Here is a 21400-nt window from a genome sequence, read left to right as displayed (position 1 = left end):
TAAATCCAGGAGCTTATTATCAAACCATGAAACTTAATGAATCCCTTCCTACTTCCAGACTGCATGTGGGAGGGGCACGACTCCTGCTTTATGGAAGGGCAAACTGAGAGCCAGCATGGGCACACATCTGTCACAAGTCACATCAGCTGGGCAGAGACACTAGAAATCCACTGTCTCTCCCTGCTTTTTCAATTGCTCTCAAATGGGGTCCATCTCAGTGTCTCAATGTTCCTGTCCTCTTTGGGAGGGAATCATAATGACCCCAGTCTTCTCAGGATCCATGAACCGTCCTCCCAACATTGTCCCCCCTCATGCCTTTAAAGGCCAGAGCTTGACACAGAGGTCATAGCTGCCTACCACAACTCCATCTTAGAGTGTCACAGCTTTTTTACATCTTACTAGATTGTCCAGCTAGGAAAAAAACACCTCTTTAAGTTTGTTTTTTGTTGTTATTTTTTTTTTAGGAAGATTAGCCCTGAGCTAACATTTGCCACCAATCTTCCTCTTTTTGTTGAGGAAGACTGGCCCTGAGCTAACATCCATGCCCCATCTTCCTCTACTTTTTTTAATATGTGGGACGCCTGCCACAGCATGGCTTGATAAGCAGTGCATAGGTCCATGCCTGGGATCTGAATGGGCGAACCCCGGGCTGCAGAATCGGAGCATGCAAACCTAACTGCTGTGCCACCAGGCTGGCCCCAAAACACCTCTTTGGAGTTAGCCTTCTTTAGTGCCTGCCCCATCACCCAAAGAGACCCCAAATCTTCTCAGCTCATCGAAACGTCTGACGTCCTAAGTGCCATATTCACACAGGGCCACCGATGGGAAGGAAAATATTACTGAGCATCTCTTATATGCCAGGCACTTTTCTCACATCTCACTTACTGCTCTCAACAACCCCCGGAGGTAAAAGTTATCACGCCTGTTTAACTGGTGGGAGAATTCAGAATCTGAGACCAACTGGCTGGAGGTCACACAGAAAGTGGCAGAACCCAAATTCAAACCCAGATATGTGACTCCAACCTAACTCTTGCCAGGCCATGGCTTTTCCTACCATGTCTTGCTACCTCCTTACAAAGAAAACAACCCTCCATTTCTAACGTGGGAAGCTCCACCTGGATTTGTCTGACCAGCTTTTGTTGGTCATTAAACAGCACTTCCCTGTCCAGCATGACTGGGGTGAAACCAGCTGAATGAGGTATGTGTGCCAGATGCCTGAAGTTCAAGGCTTCTGCCTCAGAGTAAGAGGGAGACCATGCAGAGCAAAGAGACAGGGGAACTGCCCTCTTGGACACCACCTGGTGACAGTTCTCTCAACTCTGAACGGCATTTAAACATTGAGAGTGCCATAGATAACAGCATGGGCTTTGAAACCACAGATAACCTAGATTTGAATCCTGGTACTTTTCATGAGACAGTGGAAAAGTTATTAAACTTCTCTGAACCTCAGTTTCTTCATCTATTACATGTAGATTAAAATATCTATCTCTTATAAGAATTAAGTGAAGGGATAAATGAATGAAAAGGATTTTGCACAGTGCCTGGCACAGGAGAAGGGCTCTGTAAATGGTAACTGGGATGAGCTACTCCAGGAGTTGCAGCTGACACGAGTTAGCTTCTAGGTACAGACACAAAATACAATTTCATAGTACTTTAAAATACATAAAAGAGAGTATATAGATATAGCTGAACAATATAGATTAAACATATTTATTAATTCTTTGGGTTAGAGCAGCTGCACACATGCCCCTTTGAAAGATAAGACGGAGACACCAGTTGCCACCCAGGGGATTCAAGGGAAGCTGGGATGAGAATTCAGGGAGACAGAATTGAGTCACCGACTAAGGTGCTCTGCTGAGCGATCTGCGACAATGCCTCTAAGCTTCTGGAGGAGATTTTGCTACGTTGTCTTCAGTGTTCCGCCTTCTCTCAAATCCCCCACTTCCCCATTGTCACCTGACTTCCTCAGGCTAAATTTGTGGTCTGCAAACCTGAGGTCTGATTCTGCCACAAATCTCTATTTTCGGTCCCTCAACTAACTACTCTCAACGACTCTGCTTCTCTCCTTGTGACACTGCAGAGATCCTAGGAGTTGTCCCTCCCAGTCACTGAAGGGCTATGCTGTCTGTGGGAATATAGAGAAAGGCGTGAGAATGTTTCAGCCCCAAATTTTGTTTGACCAGTAGACAGCAGTGACTCTTGAATATGTATTTCTATCCCAGACTTCTCTGAGCTTCAGCTGTAAGTATCCAACTGTTGCACATCAGACATTCCACCCAGACTTCCACAGGCTGTGCAACCTCAACTGGCCTCATCACTTTCTCTTCTACGCTTTTTTCTCTCCTGTGTTCTTAATCGATGGCACCTCCCTCTAACTAATCTCGCAAGCTAGAAATCGGGGTGTCATCTTGAATTCCTCCCTCTTCCCTCAACTCCACCTTCCCAATGTCAAATCTAATCAGTCATCAAGTCCCCCAAATTTAATCTTTTTAATGATTTATCGACTGTCTCATTATCTCCACCATGCAAACAGCTCTGGTTCAGGCTCCCACTGTTGTCAGTCACCACACTATCATGTCTCCCACTCGGCTGCCCTCTCATGGCTACCGGAATGTCCCACCCACCACTCAGAATCCGAGCATGCCACTCTCGTGTGAAAAGCATGAAGTACAGTCCCTTTCTCATGGCATTCCAAATCCTCCTTACCACTGCAGCCGACCCTCCCACCACTCTCTGCCTCACACCTCACGCACCAACAGCAGCTGCATGAAGATTCTCCGAACACACCATGCTCGGTCTCGCCTTGAGGCCCCTGTGCATGCTGTCACCTCGAATGCTTTCTCTCCCACACTTCTCCAACTCCTAATTATCCCTTTAGCCAGCAGAGATTTCCTCCGACAGGCAGTATTCCCCAAGCCCCACCTCTCCATGCTCCGCAGGTGCTCCTGCGTACCTACACCATTGCACTTCCCAAGCTGTATGTTGCAATTACATGTTTAATGTGTTTGTCTCTCCCTCCAGACTGCACTCCTGGGGGCAGACACTGTCTTAGTCATCTTTATTTCTCTGGCACTTAACACAATTCTAAGTGCTCAATAAATGCTTGCTGAGTGAATGAACACCAGGCTGCACTCGGCAAGTCTGAGGGCTGGTGTCGTGTCCCTCTCTCTCCCTGTCTCCAGGCAGGGAAGATGACACCTTAACCATTCTCAGTTCACAGCCTCAGAGGCCCTCCAGATACTGATGTAAATCTTTACCTGCCTTGCCATAGAACAAGGCCGGAGTAAGCTCTCTGCCCTCTTGCCTCCAAGATAATCAGAAGCAGGTGGTAGGGTTTTTATAATGTTATGGCATCATCTTGACATTTCTTTGGGCATCTGTAGGCAACAAGTACGAGATGACTTCTTTACAATTCTTGGAGGGAATCAATTGAGAAGTCAAATGCCACCAAATACTGTCTTGCTGGCTGCCCCTCAACTCTTAAGGTTATACTCACAACTTTTAACGAGGATATTCTGGAGAAATGACAGATAAATGCTTTGGGAGCTCACCAGGCCCTGTTGCCCCATAAATGCACAAGAGATTCTTAATTCCTTAGTCACCCACGATGCCAGCAGTAATTAGCCAAACCCAAAGGGAGCAATTAATAGCTGCTATTGGACCATCAATCTGGAACTCATGCCAGATGCATCAGAAAATAATCTGCAGACGTGAGCACTTCACAAGGGAGCAGGATTCACCAAGTACCCTGACTGCCAAGGGCCTGAGGATAATGAGTGCTTGTGTGATGCTGATTCTGCTGAGTGGCAAGTAAAAACAAAATAACCACAACCACAAACAAGAAGTCTGTCCAAAGTAAGGAGCCCAAGCACACGCTGGACAGAGAAGGTTCAAACAAAGATGCTCTTTCTCAGTGAACTCTCTCTTATCCACCCATTCTAGAACACGGTCTGGGCCTCACTCTAAGGCTAACCTTGAGGGGAGAGGAGTGTGTGATCCCCAGTCTGCAAATGAGCCCACACAACAGTGGCGCTCACCACCCCAGAGTTCAATACGGTCCCATTAGCATAGGTCTGGAGCTCAGCAGGCCTACGCTGGCTGTTCCAGCTTTGGTAAATACCCCAGTCCAGAGGGCTCTTAAAGTCTAATCCTTCCATGGCTATACCAGAGATAAAACGTGCTAAAGGGCAGACCAAGAGCTATGCCAGTTCCTGGAGGTCCTAAAGCCTATGGAGAGGTCATGACAAGGCCAACATCATCCAGTAGGGAAGCAAGGTGACTAATGTGTGGTGGGCAGGTCAGTGATTTTAAACTATGAGGTACATAGAACTAGTCTCTCCCCATCAACAATAATTCATATTTCTTGAATATTCTCATTAGGCTCCTTAATACAAGCTCTCTGACTTCAAGAGGGTAGTGGTCTTAGAATAATATTTCTACTTAAAATTTTTTGAGCAGCCACTATGCCAGACACTGTCCTAGACCATTTACATATGTTATTTATTCTCACAAAATCCCCAGAAGCCAAGGATTTTTATCCTGATTATACAGATAAAGAAACTGAGGCTTGAGGAGGTTAAGGCACTGGCCCAAGGTCATAGAGCTAATAAATGGCAGAGTCAGGATTCAAATCCAAATCCACTAAGCCCCAGAGCTCTTGCAATAGGCCTGGCTGAGCACATGGTCACAGGTAGCAGGAATCTCAGCTTTCCCTATAGCTTCTCAGGCCAGGACTCTTATTCCTCCTCCAGCCAAGAACACCCAGAGTGACTTCAGGAAATCTTGAGAGAACCAGGTTTGAGGAGCCCTAGAAAGACAAGGATCTACTTACAGTTAATCAGCACCCTGCCCAGCCCTGCAGACAGTTCTGACAAGTGGAGCCGGGAAGAGGCAACCACAGGCTCTGACTGGGGCCCACCTGGGGCGAGGAACCAGCAGGGCCCCCAGAGGACCCACTGATCTGACCCCTGCCCAGACTGGCTGTGCGGCCATAGGGAGCCTCCTCTTCGGAGACACGCTGGAGAGCTGGGATCCAGAGTCCAAGGAAAGTTGCCCTTCCCTATTTCACTCTTCTCTTGTACCTCAATCCCAAAAATTGCCTTGCCACCTTATCTAAAATATCGTCTCCATTACTCTATCCCCTTACTTTCTTTCTCTCATGGCACTTACCCTAGCTAACATTATATACCTGTATATTTGTTTATGGTTCCCCCCAACAAGTGAACTCTATGGGGCAGGTCTGGCTCTTTTGTTCACTGTCGTATTGCTTATGGCTAAAATACAGAGTAAACACTCACTAAATTTCTGTTGAATGAATAAACAAGTGATCACACAAACATTTTTAAAACTCTACTTGCATCCTGATGGGCTACATGAAAAGCAAGACTGAATAATTCCTGCTTCCCAGAAGCCCCATCAAACCTATTGTTGGACCCTAACGTCCCTTCCAAATATCTCCCTAAAGTCCCTCACAGCTCACCCCCAGGCCCACAAACCCTAACCCACCCCAGAGCAGGTACTAAAGGGAGAAAATGGAGCAGCGCCTAGGGAGGAGACACACTTCTCCTCCAGTTAAATACAGCCCAGGACCTCTGCAAATTAAAAGCTCCCTCTTTACTGAATCCACTCAGCTTTAGTTATAGGTCGCACTTTTTATTTTTGTAACCAGCCAACCCACCAAATTATAGGCTCAGGCCACCGGTAGGCACGCCAAACACTGGGGCAGCCTAGCAGAGGCACTGCCCTATCCGGCCTGAGGATGGGTGCAGGAGCGAGGACTGAGCACCAGTCAAACCTGAAAGGGCAGAGGGCACGATTGCTCTGCAGGACAGGGTCGAGCGAGGAGCCCGGTCTCACTCAGGCCAACATGCTGCCCAGAAGGAAGCCAGATTCCACGGCTCTCCACACAGCAGCCACAGTGAACTCTTAACCTTATAAAACAGATCAGGTACTACAACTAATATCCAAACTCCTTACGAAGGCCGACAAGGTCCCCGTAACCTGGGCCCTGCTCACCTCTGTTCTGCCTTCTCTGACCTCTGTTAAGCATCCTTGTCAATCAATCTGGCATTCCTTTAGTTCCTCAAATGTGGAAAGTTCTTCCCTACCCCAAGGTTTGCACAGGTTGTTCTCTCTTCCTAGAAAACCCTTCCCCTAGATCTTTACAGGTGGCTATGAAGATGGATCCGGGTGAGCGGGTTTGCAAGACTGGAGTAGAGAGACCACCAAGGAGTCTATTACAACAGAACAGGAAAGAGATGAGGACTACCACAGCAGCGGCAGTACATATGGAGAGAAGGTGAGAGGAGTAAGTAGCAGCCTAGGGTGACTCCCAGGTGTCTGGCCTGGGTGACTAGCTGGGAGAGGGTGCTATCCTCCTGCACCCCATAACCCCCCCACCCCAATACAGTGTGCACGAAAACACTAGCAGGTAGTAAGTAGCTCACAAACATTGGACACTTACTATGCAATGAGATGCATTTATTGAGCACCTACCATGAACAAGGCATTGTTAATAATAAAAATTATTTAGTACAAGACAACATTTCACCCTAAAGGAAGGCAAGATAGATTTGACAAAGGAAAGGATTAGCCCAAAACTTGGTGACTAGAAAGGGAAGCTTCTACATTTTTGGACTTTTGCAGTTCAGGGGTGACAGGTGGGATCATCTTCCATCTAGTTTTACTTAAACAAAATTATTCTGATTCTCTAACCTATAAGGATTGAGCATTTATTTCTCATATATTTCAATCATTCAACTTAACAAGCAAACCCATGAACGGCCAGGAACCACTTACCAACTAATCTCTATTCCCGGTTGAAAGGCTGAGCAGGAAGGCCTCCAAAGCCCTTTCTAACAACCAGGGGCTCTTCAGACAAAACTCTGTGAACTGACCACGCATCCTGATCCGAGCTCACCTCACCTCCTACAGCTAGGATCCTCTATCCCAGCAGGCAGGGCTCCAGGCTGCCCCTCACACAGCTGGCTTATTCTTCCTCGTTAATCCCCTCGCCTACTGCTCTGGCCTACAGCAGCCTCTTCCATCCTGATCAACATCTGTCACCTTCAAGACCTGACTTAAAGTCCGTGTCCTCCTTAGAGCACTGGCTGATCAGCACTCCTACGGCTTGCTGGTCCTTCCATAACTCTCCAATCCTTCTGAGCTTGTAGCTGTGTGGCCCTCATCATCTCACAATCTTCATCTGGTCTCCACACAAACATGTGATTGGGCAAAACAAATAGTATCTCCGTGTTATAGATAAAACAACGAGGCAAAGAGAGCCTCACAGACAGAGCACACACACTTGTTTTAATTCTCTAGTTGTTCAAAGTACAGTTCTAAATATATATTTTGTCTCTCTAACTTAGAGTGCATTGTCTTCTATTTCTTTGGTATTCTCCAAAGCACTCAGGAAAGTCCTCTGTAAACAGCAGGCATCTAAGACATATTTCCTTAAGAAATCAAGAAAGGAAGGAAAATGAAATGAAAGCAGAAAGTCTCTCACAGACTCTCTGTGAATGTCTCTGTGTCTCTGTGAGACATCTCTGGCCTTCCTTTAGAGGCCTTGGTTATGCTCTCTCCTAACAACCTGTTCTTTGCCTCCCAAGAACTTAGCATAATTGGCAATTAAATATTTATTTGTTTAAGATCTGTCGAGCCCTCTAAACTCCGTGAACGCAGAGGTGATATTTGTTTTTTCACCACTGTAGACCCAGTGGTATCACCAGCACACAGTAAGTCAAAAAACAAATAAATAAATACTTGTTGAATAGCAAGTGTTCTAGTGGGATAGTTGGAATTCAAGCCCAAGTCTGGCTGACTCCAGACCCCAAATCTTCCTATCACACCTCTTAGCAAAAGAAGACTTGTTCTGGAACTTCCCTATATTCTGCTGTAATCCACACAATTCCCTTCAAAGCAGTACTGAAGTCAAGGGGGGCTGGCCCTGGAAAGAGAAGGAGACTACAGTTAAGGACGTGGGCTTTGGAGTCAGACTGCTTAGATTCAAATCCTGACTTCACCGCCTGCTGACTGTGTGAACCTAGGTGAGCTATTTAACCTAACCCTCTGTTTCCTCATCTATAAAATGGAGATAATAGTAACTACTTCACAGAGTTGTGATGATTAAATGAGATAATATGCATAAAAGCTTTGCATTGTACCTGGCATACCACTGGCACTCAATTAATGTTAGCTATTAAAGTGATTAGCTATTGTGTCTGGGAGACAAGAATCTAGAGAACTCAGCTTCCACAGGGGTCAGGGCTGCTGAACTGCCCTCACCTTGAGAAGCTGAGCTGCACTGAGGCCCAGAGCTCATGTTTATTCTCTTTGCTGACTTCACCTGCTACAGCTCTGCTAAGGCTGAAGGTGCAGCTTCCACTGGCCTGGAAATGAAAGAGGCTAAAAATATACAACCTGGCTACGTCTAGGGGACCAAGACTGCCTACATTTAAGAATTTAAAATACAGCCTCAGGGCAGAAGAGCATCTCTTAGGATTCTTTCTACTACGAAAACTAATGCCGGGCTCGGCACAGGGCAGGGAATGGGCCGTGGTCAGTTGCTGACCCCACTGATGTCCTTTCTCCCTCTTGCTCTGTTCTTTCGGCTCAGTGCAGAAAGTGAGAGGAGCTTTCTTTTTTGCAATAAAAGTTGAGTCCTCCGCCTCTATTTTGATTCCTTTTTCCCTTAAAGGAGAGAGAAATACATGGGTACAGATTGTAAAAAAATTCAACCAACTCAAAACCTTATAGAAGAAAAAATGAGTCACTGTCCAGCCCCTAATCCGATCCATTTCCCTCCATCGGTCGCCACAGTTAACAGCTTGGTATTGACTCTTCCAGGTCTTTTTTCTATACATTTGTATACAAACATATATGGCCTTATAAAGCATTATAGATAGTCTTCCTTTAATTGCCTTTTAAAATGATTATATTTATAGATACACACACACACAGATCTTGGAGACCCCCATCAGCCACAGACGTTTACTGAGTGCCTCCCCCGTTCCAGGTATTTGGCTGTACAGTGGTAAGCATACATAGACTCCCCACACTTAGGGAGTCAACAGTCTGGGAAGACAGATAATAAGCAAGTAATCAAACAAATTCAAAATAGAAAATAATGCAAAATAAATGAGTAGGATGCTAAGATAGAGAATAATAAGTGAGGGAGGCCTCTCTGACAGGTGGCATTTTAAAAACTGAAACCTTGAGTATAAGCTGGATTGAGCCACTCGAAGATCCAGGGAAAGCGTATTCCAGGAGAGGAAAAGGCTTGTGTAAAGGCCCTGTGACAGAAAGGAGCTTGTCCTGAGCTGAAAGAAGGCTAATGTGGAGTTTGGTAATCAGGAGGGTAAGTAAGGTTAGAAGTTAGCAGGAGCCAAATAATGCAATCTTAAGGGCCAAGGCCAGGAGTTTTAGCCAGAAGAATGATGCTATTTGACTTATATTTTAAATTTGGCTGCTATGTTGAGAATGGATGGGAGGATGGAGGAAGGGGCAGTAGAGGAAGTTGGGAGGCTAGTTGGTTGGACATAACACAAGTGAGAACTGAGACTGGCTTGGACTAAGGCAGTAGCAGTAGAGATAGAGAGAATGCGTAGATGTCAGACATATTTTTGGAGATGGAATCTGCAGGGCTTGCTGATAGATTGGGTACTGGGAAGAGAGAAGGAAAAATTAAGGATAACTTCCATTATTTATTTGCCTTGAATAACCAGATGAATGGAAGAGAAATAGATTTGGGAAGGAAACAGACAATCAAGTTATTCCCAGGTTTTCACTGTTAAACAATGCAGCCCTGAGAATCTCTTCTATGTACTTTCACACACATTTGTAAATAGTTCTGTAGGTTAGTTTCTGGAAGTGAAATGGCCAAGTTAAAGGGTATGCACATTTGAAATTCATAGAGCCTATAAAATGCCTTCTAAAATGTCTGTACCAAATTACCCTACCATTAATAGTGTATTAACATACCACTAAAGACAACCATGAACACTGTCAATCTTCAAAATTCTGCCCAGATGATTACTATAAAAAGTGTCTCATTTAAATGTCCATTTCCTTAATTTCTAGTGAGGTTAGAATTTTTTTCTTTTCTTTAACTTTTAGTTATATAACTAACACATAATTACATTCTTGTAAAAAATAGCACATGGTATAAAGCTGAATTCCTTTTGACTCTCCTGTTCCCATTATGATTCCTGCCCTGCATCCTAGAGGTAACCATTGTTATTAGTTTTATTTGTATCCTTCTAGAAATTTTTCTATACATTTTTAAACCTATATATATATAATCAAGAATTAAGCATCTTTTAGAAGTTCTATTTCCAGCAGTCCTTTTAGAATGAACAAAAAATCTAAATGGAAATTTTTGCTTAAGGCCTCTCTAAGTAAGTGACATTTAAGCTGAGACCTTCTCCACGTTAGTTAGCCCCTCTGAGCCCCGGTTTTATCACCTGTAAAATAGAAGTGAAATAACTGTCTTACAGAGTTATTGTCAAGTTTAATGAGATAATACACATAAAAGCACATGGCATATACCCAACAAAGGTGAATTCTCTTTCCTTAACCTACACAAGTTATATCCAGGCATTTGGTGGAGACCAGAAACAGAGCCATTCCTATAAGGATCAGATGGGAAACTCCACCCAGAAAAAAACAACATTTTTAACCTTATCCTGAAAAAAACTTTCTTTCTTTTAAAGATTTTATTTTTTTCCTTTTTCTTCCCAAAGCCCCCCAGTACAGAGTTGTATATTCTTCGTTATGGGTCCTTCTAGTTGTGGCATGTGGGATGCTGCCTCAGCGTGGCTTGATGAGTGGTGCCATGTCTGCGCCCAGGATTCGAACCAATGAAACACTGGGCCACCTGCAGCGGAGCGCACAAACTTAACCATTTGGCCACGGGGCCAGCCCCCTGAAAAAAACTTTTTGATAACAAATAAGACACTCAAAAGATCCAAATTTTTCTTCAAAAATTTTAGTATGAAATATTCTGAGCACTCACAAAAAGTATAGGTCTTTTTTTTTTTCTTTCTTTCTTTAAGGTAGAAAGCAGGAAGATTTAAGCATAGCAGTAACTGCTCGAGACTGGATGTTCACAGTCCCCTCTCAGACACACCCTGGGAAGCCAGCTGCCTGGATATTCCCGAGACCTTAGGCCTGTGGTGGGGCGGAGTTGTGGCTTTAGGCAGGTAGTACCTCCAAACACAGGATATGACCTAACCTTTGGGCCTCACGGGAAGGATGCCAGTGGTTCCCCTGGCTTGTCAAAGTACATCCTGTCATCCCTACCTGAATGTTCTTGGAGGTTGAGGTTCTAGCTCAAAGGGGCAGAACCCACCGCAAAGTGTCCTTAATCAAAGTTAAATCAAAATGTCCAAAGGCCAGGATATCTCCCTCTCAATGGGAGTCAGCCAAGTTTCAACAAGCTTTCTTTTCTGGAATCACCAACAGAGGCACCATTTTATCTGAACTGATAACCAGGGCTCCTTCTCCTTACAAAATATCAAGAGTACTGTTTGTATCAAGGAGCTCCTGCAGTAACTTCTCCTCACCCAGCTCTCCCTTCCCATTCCTCTAGGCTCAAAACCAGCGATTTCCTAGCTGATCCAAGAATGGACTTTAAACCCCCAAAATACTATGTGTGCGCATGTATGCATGGAGGGAAGGAGAATTAGGGTCACAGGTTTAACCAGATTTTCAAAAGGGTCTGCTACCCAGAAGATTCAGAAGCACTGTTGAAAGATCTCTCAAACATATTCCCAACCTAAAAGAACTTGCCCTGGCTTGAGGAGCTAACTGTGCGTAGGTAATGATCAGCAGTGATGTATGTATACCCCAAACTGGTCCTTGGTAAGTTTTAGGTGACAGCCCACAGTACAGAGGGAATCAGGCCTTAAACCTACAAAGAGGTAATAAAAAGAGGTCCAGCTCTTGCCTGAACGTATGATAGGAAATGGGAAAAGCAAGAAAGCACCAAAAACTATGGCTCCACCTTCACTTTCACTGCCCTTGAAGCTTCATCCCCAACTGGGACACAGGAGATCAGAGGCACAGATCAGTAGACAATAATTCTCAGCAGAGGTGCTATCAGCCTTGCGGTCAGGATCTTTTTTATTGTGTAGGGCTGACCCAAACCCTGTAGGATGGTTAACATCCCCAGCTCTCCAGCACTAAGAGCTAGTAGCATCACCCAGTCAGTGTGATAACCAAAATATCCTCACTTGTTTCCAAAAACTCTCCCCTGAGACATTACCTCCCCAGTTGAAAATCACTTCCATTTATGGGGATGGAGGTGGTGGTGTAGGTTATGCATGTGGCCACAAACATTTATTTGTAGAACCTTTATAGATTGCAAAGTATTTTCATGGTTTTGTCTACTTTAAACATCCCTGAAACCCTGGAAGGTAGGTATTATCATCCATCTCATAAAGGAGGAAATTGGCTCAAAAAAGTTATAGGTTTTGCCCAAGGTCATTCAGCTGGGGGAAAAAAAAAAAAGAGGCTATAAAGCTGGATCAGAACCCAAGCCTTCTGATTCCAAAACTGATGCCCTTTTTTCCAAAACATCCCTAGCCAGAGAGAGTCTGAAACCAAGTACTTCCACTGGGAACCCAGATTTTTTTTAAGCTTTCATGGGAAACACTGTGAAAATCTAGGGATTGGCTCCCCAGGAAGGAAGCTGGTTAAAAATGAGCAGAAACTAACTTTGATCTAAGCTGTAGGTGGTTCTTAAAACAGGATAACCACCTCCTAACATACTCAAATGCCGGGTTTATCCCCAGCTCTTACCTAGAGAGGGGCTGAGCAACTGGAGGAGGGCTATGACATTCTCTAGTCTAGATCTGAGTAGAAAAAGCGAGTAGGGGAGGAAAAGAATACACGTGCTTCCTGTTAATGTTTTTAAAGACCCAGAGGCAAGAGCACCAGCCCAACTCCAATCCTGGCAATAACCCTGGGTGAGGGTAGAAAGGTGGTAAAAGAGATGAAGAGGGGACAGGGGAAGAGATGAGGACAAGAACTGAACATCCTGGGTATACAACAGCCTAAACCCTTCCTCCACTGGCAAAATTTGTCATATAAATAATTCTGCTAGCCCCTTGTGGTTCTGAACATTATTTAGAACACCTTTCAAGGACCTCAAAGTACTTTATAAACTGAGAAGAGTATGCATATTGGTAAAACTGGGAGTAGGGGGAAAGTGCTCCCAAAAAATCCTATCCAGTCCTCCCCTATTCAACAAACTACAAACCCACAACTTTGTTGTGAGATGATGGAAGACAGAAAGGGCAAGAGGATTCTGAAAGATGAGAAGTAGAGAGGAGGGTGGGAGGCAAAGACAACCAGAGTATCTCAAGGACAGACAGCCAGCCTGACACATCTTTCTTGGGGGACTCATTCTCCCATGTGGAAGGAAAACAAGGTATAAAGATGTGGCTCTGCCAAGGGAGGCAAAAGAGAGACCGGAAATGGGAACTCAGGAATTCCAGCTGCCCAGTTCATCTCTATTCTGGAATCCACTTCTCTTCTTCAGGGACGATAGTCTTAAAACCCTTAAGTTCTCATCTGGTGCTATTCAAAGGGGGCGCCCTAAACTACCCCAGTGAGGAGCAGGGGGTGAGGGGGCTGTGTGGAGACAGCACCCTCTCTTATCTGCAAAGAAAAAGGTCCTTCCTCTTCTCTGAAGTGCATTTCCGAACTGGAATGAACCCCAGGCCTTTCCCTGGCACTGCTTCAGCTCAGCTCAGACTTGGGAGAAATGTTCCCCCAGAATGGAGGTGACCAGCCTAGTCGACCAGATAACATGCTGACTTCAGGCAGCCAGCGCTGCTGTCTCCTGGGCCCACTACAGTCAGTTCTGGGGCAGATACTTTGGTCTTGACCACAAAGCCGGGGCCCTGGCTCCGACCAGCCTTCCCAGGCGACCTCAGGGGAGGATCTGTGGTCTCATTTCCTTTCCACCTTGGCTTCTTTTTTCACTTCATTGAAGATTAGCTATTTCCACCACGACCAGTTCCTGTTCTCACCAGCTGTAGCGGTTGTTTCCCCACAGACAAAACTATGAAGCACTAGTGTGGCTGCCACCTGGACTGTCCCAGCTGCAGGAACAGACCCAATCAGTCCTGAGCTAAAGTGCTTTCTCATCCCAGATAAGACAGCAGGGAGAAGAAATGAAGGGCAGAAAGCAATTCCAAGAACTCCACAGTGGATATACTGGTGTCCATTTTATTATTATTTTAATCTTACATATTCTCTTTCACATGAGAAAACTATAATGGAAAAGTGTGGGAAATGTACATATTATTTATTACACAGAGATATGTATATATAATAAATCCAAAAGAGAGCAAAGGTCACAAACAAAAGATGGCCAAAACACTTACGATGAAATGTTGAAAGAAATGCAAAGTAAAACACAATACCATATCTCACTAATTAAACTGGCAAAGATTTTTAAAAAGTTAAACCATTTGGTAATGGTTAGCTTTTAGAGAAAAGGAGACATTCACACTACCAGTGGAAAAGCCAACTGGTACAACTTTTTTAGAAGGTATATTTCTTAAGGGCCTTTAAAAAGTATATACCCTTTGACCCAAGAATTCTAATTCTAGTAATTTATCCTAAGGAAATAATCAGAAATGCACACAAATATTTATGCACAGGATATTCATTGCAGTGTTATTTATAGTACCAAAAAAGAGAGAGAGAAATACAAGGTACTAATAAAATACTATATTACGGAGTAGTATGCAGCTATGAAATCATGATACTGTAGAATATTTAAACGAATGAGAAAATGCTTAAAATAGTAAAATAAAAATCAGTTTACAAAACAATATGCACAGTATGACTCTGTTAAATATATGTAAGTACATCAAAATGTTAATAGTGGATGGTGAGATTATAGGTGATTTTAATTCTCTTCTCTATACTTTTCTACATATTTTATGCTTTTTATATTTTTAACTTCCAAGTTTGCCTAATAAACGTTATTATTTTCATAATCAGGAGAAAAGAAGCTATTCTCAACCCTCTTCGCTCCCTTTGAGGATACTCACATGCATTAATCTCTTTTTTAAAAAACCATTTGGAAATACGTATGTAGGACCTTAAAAACATTATATCCTACAGCCTAGCAAGTTCAATTTTGAGTTTCTGTTCTAAGGAAAACTCTAACTATTGAAAAGGCTTTGTACAACAAGATGTTCATCATGACATTGTTTATGATGGCACACAGAAGCAAACAACCTGAGTGCCCAACAATAGAGGGACAGCTAAGTAAACAACGGCACATTCACTTGACGGACCATTGTACAAGCATTTCAAAGTGTTTACAATGACCAGCCTGGGAAAACTAATGAAATAACAACAGCCAAAAAAAGCCAAACTGGATAAATATATATATATATATTTGTATATATATATATACACACCAATGTATATATATATATATACACACCAATATCACAACACTGTACAAAACCCTAAGCAGAGAAAAAAATATGAAAGGTTATAAAACACACTGGCTCCATTTGGTACAGGAACTAGAGAAAATATGGATGTTTTTCTTCAATCTAAATTTTCAATCTTTTCTTCTTTCTAAATTGCCCATGCTTTTTTTTAGAGAGTGAGTATTATTTCAAGAGAAAAAACAAAAAAACCCTGAATCTCCCTCTAAGCAATGAAAACATTCCCAAATGACAAGGAGTCCACTCCATTGGTCCCATCCTCCCGCAACACACACATACTTCTGCAAGTCTAAGGGAGGGTCATACGGGAAGGTCAAGTTATGAGGCTCCTCTCTGTGGCCTAGGGTCTTCTCAGTGGGATCTCTGAACAAGGGGGGTTCCTCTGACCAGCTGCTGTCAAGGGCCCTTTCCCTCCCCCAAGTCCTATTCCAGCCTGAACTAATTCACCACAATCCCCAGGGCTGGGAATAAAATTTCCACCATGGCGATTTGGAACTTGATATTTAGTCCAAGTTTTTCCCAGCCCCTTTCTGCATCAAAGGAGACCACTCAAAGCCTCTTAGACAACTAGCACCCAGGGCAGCTTAGCTCCCACATCAGGGCTACACTTACAGCAAAACCCCAAGTCATCAGTCATCACTAGGGAAATGCGAAAGGCAGAGCCACGGCAGGGACAGCCTGTCACACAACCCACCCTCAGGCCCTGAGAGCCTCCTCCCAAGGGATATCCAGGGCTTTTTCTGGTGTCAAAACCTTTAGACTCCGTTTCAAGTCTGTAATAAGTCAGCAAAGAGAAAAATCAGGGTACAAACACAGCAAAAGCAGATAGCTATCCTTTCAAAGCCATCAAAGCCCTCTGCCTCCCCTCTCTAAGGAAACACCAGTACTGGCCAGAATACTAGCTTCTGAGCAACTAAGTGCAGGTAGAAGTCTAGTTGGGACCAAAACACAGACAAGGGCTTCATCAGAACAGAGATTGGCTCTCATTCTGGCAGTAATAAAGAGGACCTCCAATAACTGCCCATCCCTAAACTTCTCGATACTCAATAGAATAGGGACTGCTGCTCACACAGGGGAGGAAAAGAAGGATCCCAAGAAAATAGCCTAATACAGCAGCTTCACAACTATTTTCATATCAGGGCACACCTATATTTGTACAGGACACAGGATAAATGGTGGAAGCTAATCCCAGCCAGAGGGGACTGATCTGGGACCTTAGCTGCCCCCAGGGATGAGGGGATCAATATCCCAGCACACCAATAAGGAAGCCCTGGATTAGGGCACTGGGCTGGGTTAGGACTCTTGGCATCAATGTCCTGCACAGATAACCTCATGGCTTCAGACTTTGAGTTCTCCAACCTCGGCTGACAGGCTATGGGTCAGATCATGTGTCTGTACCAGAAAGCTGGGAGCCTGTGGTCTTGACTCAGCAATGATACAACTTCCCCAGCCAGGGTGCTTTTCAGGGGGGTTTCCATAGACACACTGGCATTGGGGAAGCCCTCCATCTGACAGCAGCAGGCATATCCTGAGACTGGCTATACAGAATGGGGTAATGGGTTTCACTAGATTTCTCAACCGAAAATCCCTTTTTGGGAATACAACTGATCTCAGATCTGAGTCACTGCTGAGAGCTACAAATTTAAAAGCTACCATTTACTGAGTACATAGCAGATGCCAGACTCTGCTAAGTACTTGACTTCTAGTTTCATTAAATTCACACAACAACCTCATGTGGCAAATACTATTATCATCCCCATTTATAAGAGGAAACTGGGACTCAAAGTAACTTGCTGGAGGTCAAACACTTTTCTAATTGGCGACATGGAGGAGCCAGTATTCGAGCCCACACTGACTTGAAAGTCCATGTGCTTAACCAGGACACTAGCATATCAGCTCAACAAACCCCCAAATAGCTTTTTCATAAACCAAACCAATCACAGAGAAGCTGACAATCTGGGAAAGAAAATAGTGAAAAAGGAGCAACTCATCTGACTCTTTTACACAATCAAGAAAAGAAGAAAGTCTATATTGAGTACCTACTGGGTGAGAGGCACCTTACATACATGGCTCACCTAATTCTCAAAATCCCACCAGGATGGGAATTATTAGCCCCATTTTACAGATGAGGAAATCTAGGCTCAGAGAGGTTAAGACAATTGCCAAGACAGAACCCTTGCTTTTTCTACTACACTGTGCTTCTCCTGACTGTTCAGGAAATACACCTGAGCCTGTTCCAGGGTCAAACATCCAACAGCTAGTACTGTTCCCAAAGGACAGTAGGAAGGTCATGTTTCAGGAGCAGAGGAAAGAGGGATCTTTAGGAGCCCCCAGAGAAGAACTCAAGTGCCCATGAAAGCCTGATTTCCCTGTGTTGGACAACTGAGGTAGAATCCCCTCCTCCCCTAAGATGGCTAACTAGCCCTGGCCTGCCCTGTTCCAACCCCACCATCAGCAGCAGCTCAGGCACACAGACACAAGACCAAAACAAAAGCCACGAGGAAACAAATCAAAACTTTATACAGAAAAGAAAACTTGCAAGTGGGTGGTCTGGTCCCCAGCTTGACCTAGGCTCTCTGGGTGCTTGGCTAGTAATCAGGACACCATGTGCATTTTGTGACTATTAAGCCACCATTTTGCCAACTAAACAAACTTGTCAACCAAGCTCTGACGAGGACATGATCAACTCTGGTTCTGAGCTCTCACAACAAACGGGCTGGCAAGCCCTAGCTAAGGCAGCCCCCTACCCAGTCCACCTCAGACCATCTCTGTCCAATTTCTGTAGCCACCTCAAGCCAACTCGATGGGGGTTTTCACATCCCCACTGGAGTGCAGATTCCCTCCCACTCTTTTCCCCAACAGTTGAGCTCTTGTTCTCCAGGGCACCAAGTCCCAGGCTTTCCTCCTCAGCCTCAGAGTTGGCCACAGCACATTCGTAATCACTGACTCACCCCATCCCCCTGAGGAGGCTGAGGGAAACGCAGAGGGCCACAGGATGTGTGGCCCAGATCCCTGTGGCCCTTCACAGAGCTGGTGGGCAGAGAGGTGCCAGTAACACTGCTTCCCCCTTGGAATCCCATGGACCCTCTCAGATCTGGCTATGACACCAGGGGGCCGATGTCAGACTCTCCACCACGAAAGAGGCCAGGATCTCTAGACAGCTCCACTGATGCCAACAGATCTAATCTCCCTATTCCACAGTAGATGAAATCCAATAAGGCTGCTAAGTCCACAACTTATCCCTCCTCATGGTAAAGGCAAAGGTGGCCCTTCAGGCCATCCCATCAATAACAGCAGCCTTAACACTGACTCTTAGAGAGTTCTTTAAGGAACTGGAAACTATTTCCCCAAGTTTCTCAAAGATTTACCTCTGTTAGCAAATGTTCCATCACCTAGTTCACTTTCTTACTCTAAAACTTCATCTTTAGGTCCAACATAATTCTCTGGCTCCATCCCAGCGATACCAGCCCAGATCCTCTCTATCCACAGAGCCACTGACATCAATGTCCAATTCTCACACCAAAGGAGAATCCCAAAGTCAGTTCTAAAAACTCATCTACACAGATCATTTGGGAACCTACAGAAAGACTAAAAAGAAGCACAGGCAAAGAACACAAACCAGCCCCTAGGACTTAACATAAAAAGCGGGGGGAAAAAAGCAGGAGGGATGGTTTGTGTATTGTTTCAATTGGAAAAATACACTAGAGAAATGGTTTATCCACATGTTCAGCCCTTTTAGGCAATTCCACTATAACTTTGCAGGATGCCTGCAGGCTGTTCTGAAAATAAGTACTGTAGAATGGCATCACTCTTTATTCCACCCTCTTCAAGAGCTGCCAGCCCCCTCCCCATTCCCTCTTCTCTCTCCCAAACATCTGGTCCGGGCTAGGAGTGGGACCCACTCCCTGGAAAGCCTCCATGTTAACATGAGAGGCGGTCTCCCCACTTAGAGAACCCTGACTTAGGCTGAGGAGTGGGCCGGCCCTGAGCCTCTGAATTCCCCCGCACCAGCCAGAGGCTTAGGAATGAGAATTCTAGGGACCCGGGGAGACTTGCCGGGGAAATGGGGATAAGTGAGAAGGGCAGCAGAAGGCGGAGAGAGGAAGAAGAAGGCTGGATCCCGGGGCGGTCCCGGCCTGGGGACCCCTCCTCCCAAGTGTCCAGCGGTTGAGGCGTCGGTCGAGAGGACCCCGACCGGGCTGTCGGGGCTGCTCAGAGGTTCCCGGGGAGGCACTGGGGGCCGAGGTCTGTCGGGGTCTCTGAGTAAAGGGGTGAGCGGGACCGGAGAACCCGGGCAAAGTCCCACCTGGGGCGCTGGGACCTGGGGGGCGGCAGGAGGGGGAGGGGACTGGGCTCAGCTCTCACCAGCACCAGGGCGAACCTCTCTTCCAGCTCACAGGGCTCAGGCATCGGCATCTTGCCGGGCGGCGGCAGCAGCGAGACGGAGGGCGGCTCGCCCGGGCCCCCCTCAGCGCTCTCCAGGTTGCCCATCGCGGCGGGGCCCCCTCGGGGGCCTCAGCCCCCCACCTCCACGCCCGGGGGCCTTGGGCTCGGCCTCTGGGATCCGGCTCCTCCCTCAGAGCCCGCTCCCCTAGTCCCGACTCCTCGGCCCAGGCGGGGCGCGGGGGGCTCCTCGGGGTCCCACAGGCGGCGGCGCAGGGGACAGCGGCACGAAACGACCCGCACGGCGGCCACAGCTCTCGCTCACACCCGCCGCCTCGCCGCGCTCGGCGCGCCGCCCCGGCGCTGCCCCTCCCCCCCCCCCGCCCTCTTCCCCCCCCCCCCCCCCCGACCTCGCTTCCTCCCACCCACTCCAGCCCGGACTCAGGCTTCCCCCGCGAGCGCCGACTGCAGCCCGCGCGCCGCGCGCCCCATTCATGCAGGCCCCGCCTTCCGCCAGAGGCCTCCCGGGCGGCCCGCCGCGCCCCCGCCTGCTCCGGATTGACGGCCACGCCTGCCAATCACAGTGCCTCCCGCCCCCCGGCGGCCTAGCGCCTGGCGCTTGGCGCGCCCTGGCGGACCCGGTGGGCATCTAACTACCGTGGCTGCTGAGGGTGTGAGGTGTGCGCTTGGACACCCGGGAAATGGACCTGGCTTCGAGTCACAGCACCCCATTTCCTTTCAGGGAACGACTACTCTCTTGCTCTCAGTCCACGTAGAGCTGAACTTCACCAGCATTCCAGGGGGCCGCATGACCCAGGACTGACCAGTCACCGCATTTTCTTGCTCTACCTTCAGAGACTGTTTTAGGGATTGACGCTTGACCTAGGTCCAGAGTATGACTCATTTCTAAGGCTTTCACTGGAACAATCAGGAAAGAGACACTCTCTTTCCATTAGGGCTGCTGAATTGTTAGAATAAATCTGGAGCTGCTGGTGTTCATCATACCATCACCCATCACACCTAAAGCCTGCTTGAAAATGAAGCCAATTCAGAGGAAAGCAAAGCAACGAGATAGAGATGGAGTTCTAGCAACATGCTGAGAGCCGGAATCCAACCATGTTTGAGATTATCACCTTGACTTTTCATTCGTTTATTCAACAAATATTTACTGAAAAGCTGATTATATGTCAGATACTGTTTTAAGTATTGAAGATACATCTGTGGATGGATGAAAAGGCGCACAACTTGCCCTCTTGGAATTTACATTCTGGGTAGGTAAAGAGGTAGACAATAAACTAAATAAGTAAAATGTACAGATGTTAGTGATCAGTGTTAATAAAAATAAATCTGAAAGGGGATAGAGGTGGGAAGGAGGTTAAAATTTTAAATAGGACAATCAGAGAAGCCCTCACTAATAAGATAATGTTTGGATAAAGATCTGAAGAAAGTGAAGGAGTAAGCCATGTAGATATCTGGGGGAAGAATGATCCTGACAGAGGGAACAGCAAGTGCATACTATGCCTAATGTGTTAGAGGAA

The 21400-nt window shown here is 46.0% G+C and overlaps 1 protein-coding gene across 5 annotated transcripts in view; it reads right to left on the bottom strand.

Moving 5' to 3' along the window:
* The window catches only part of FMNL3 (formin like 3), a 52508-nt gene extending 32265 nt beyond the window's left edge, over nucleotides 1-20243 (bottom strand). For 2 of the 5 annotated variants that reach the window (XM_046643572.1, XM_046643597.1), the window contains exon 1: nucleotides 19845-20243. In XM_046643572.1, the coding sequence (XP_046499528.1) occupies nucleotides 19845-19970 (126 nt within the window). In that variant the 5' untranslated portion in view covers nucleotides 19971-20243. The remainder of the gene's footprint in view (nucleotides 1-19844) is intronic. The other 3 variants (XM_046643562.1, XM_046643590.1, XM_046643581.1) reach the window with 2 other exon arrangements.
* Between the last annotated feature and the right edge of the window lie 1157 nt (nucleotides 20244-21400).

Source organism: Equus quagga, chromosome 1 (assembly GCF_021613505.1).
Source record: "Equus quagga isolate Etosha38 chromosome 1, UCLA_HA_Equagga_1.0, whole genome shotgun sequence".
Lineage (NCBI taxonomy): Eukaryota > Metazoa > Chordata > Mammalia > Perissodactyla > Equidae > Equus > Equus quagga.
This window is presented reverse-complemented; position numbering and strand designations above follow the sequence as displayed.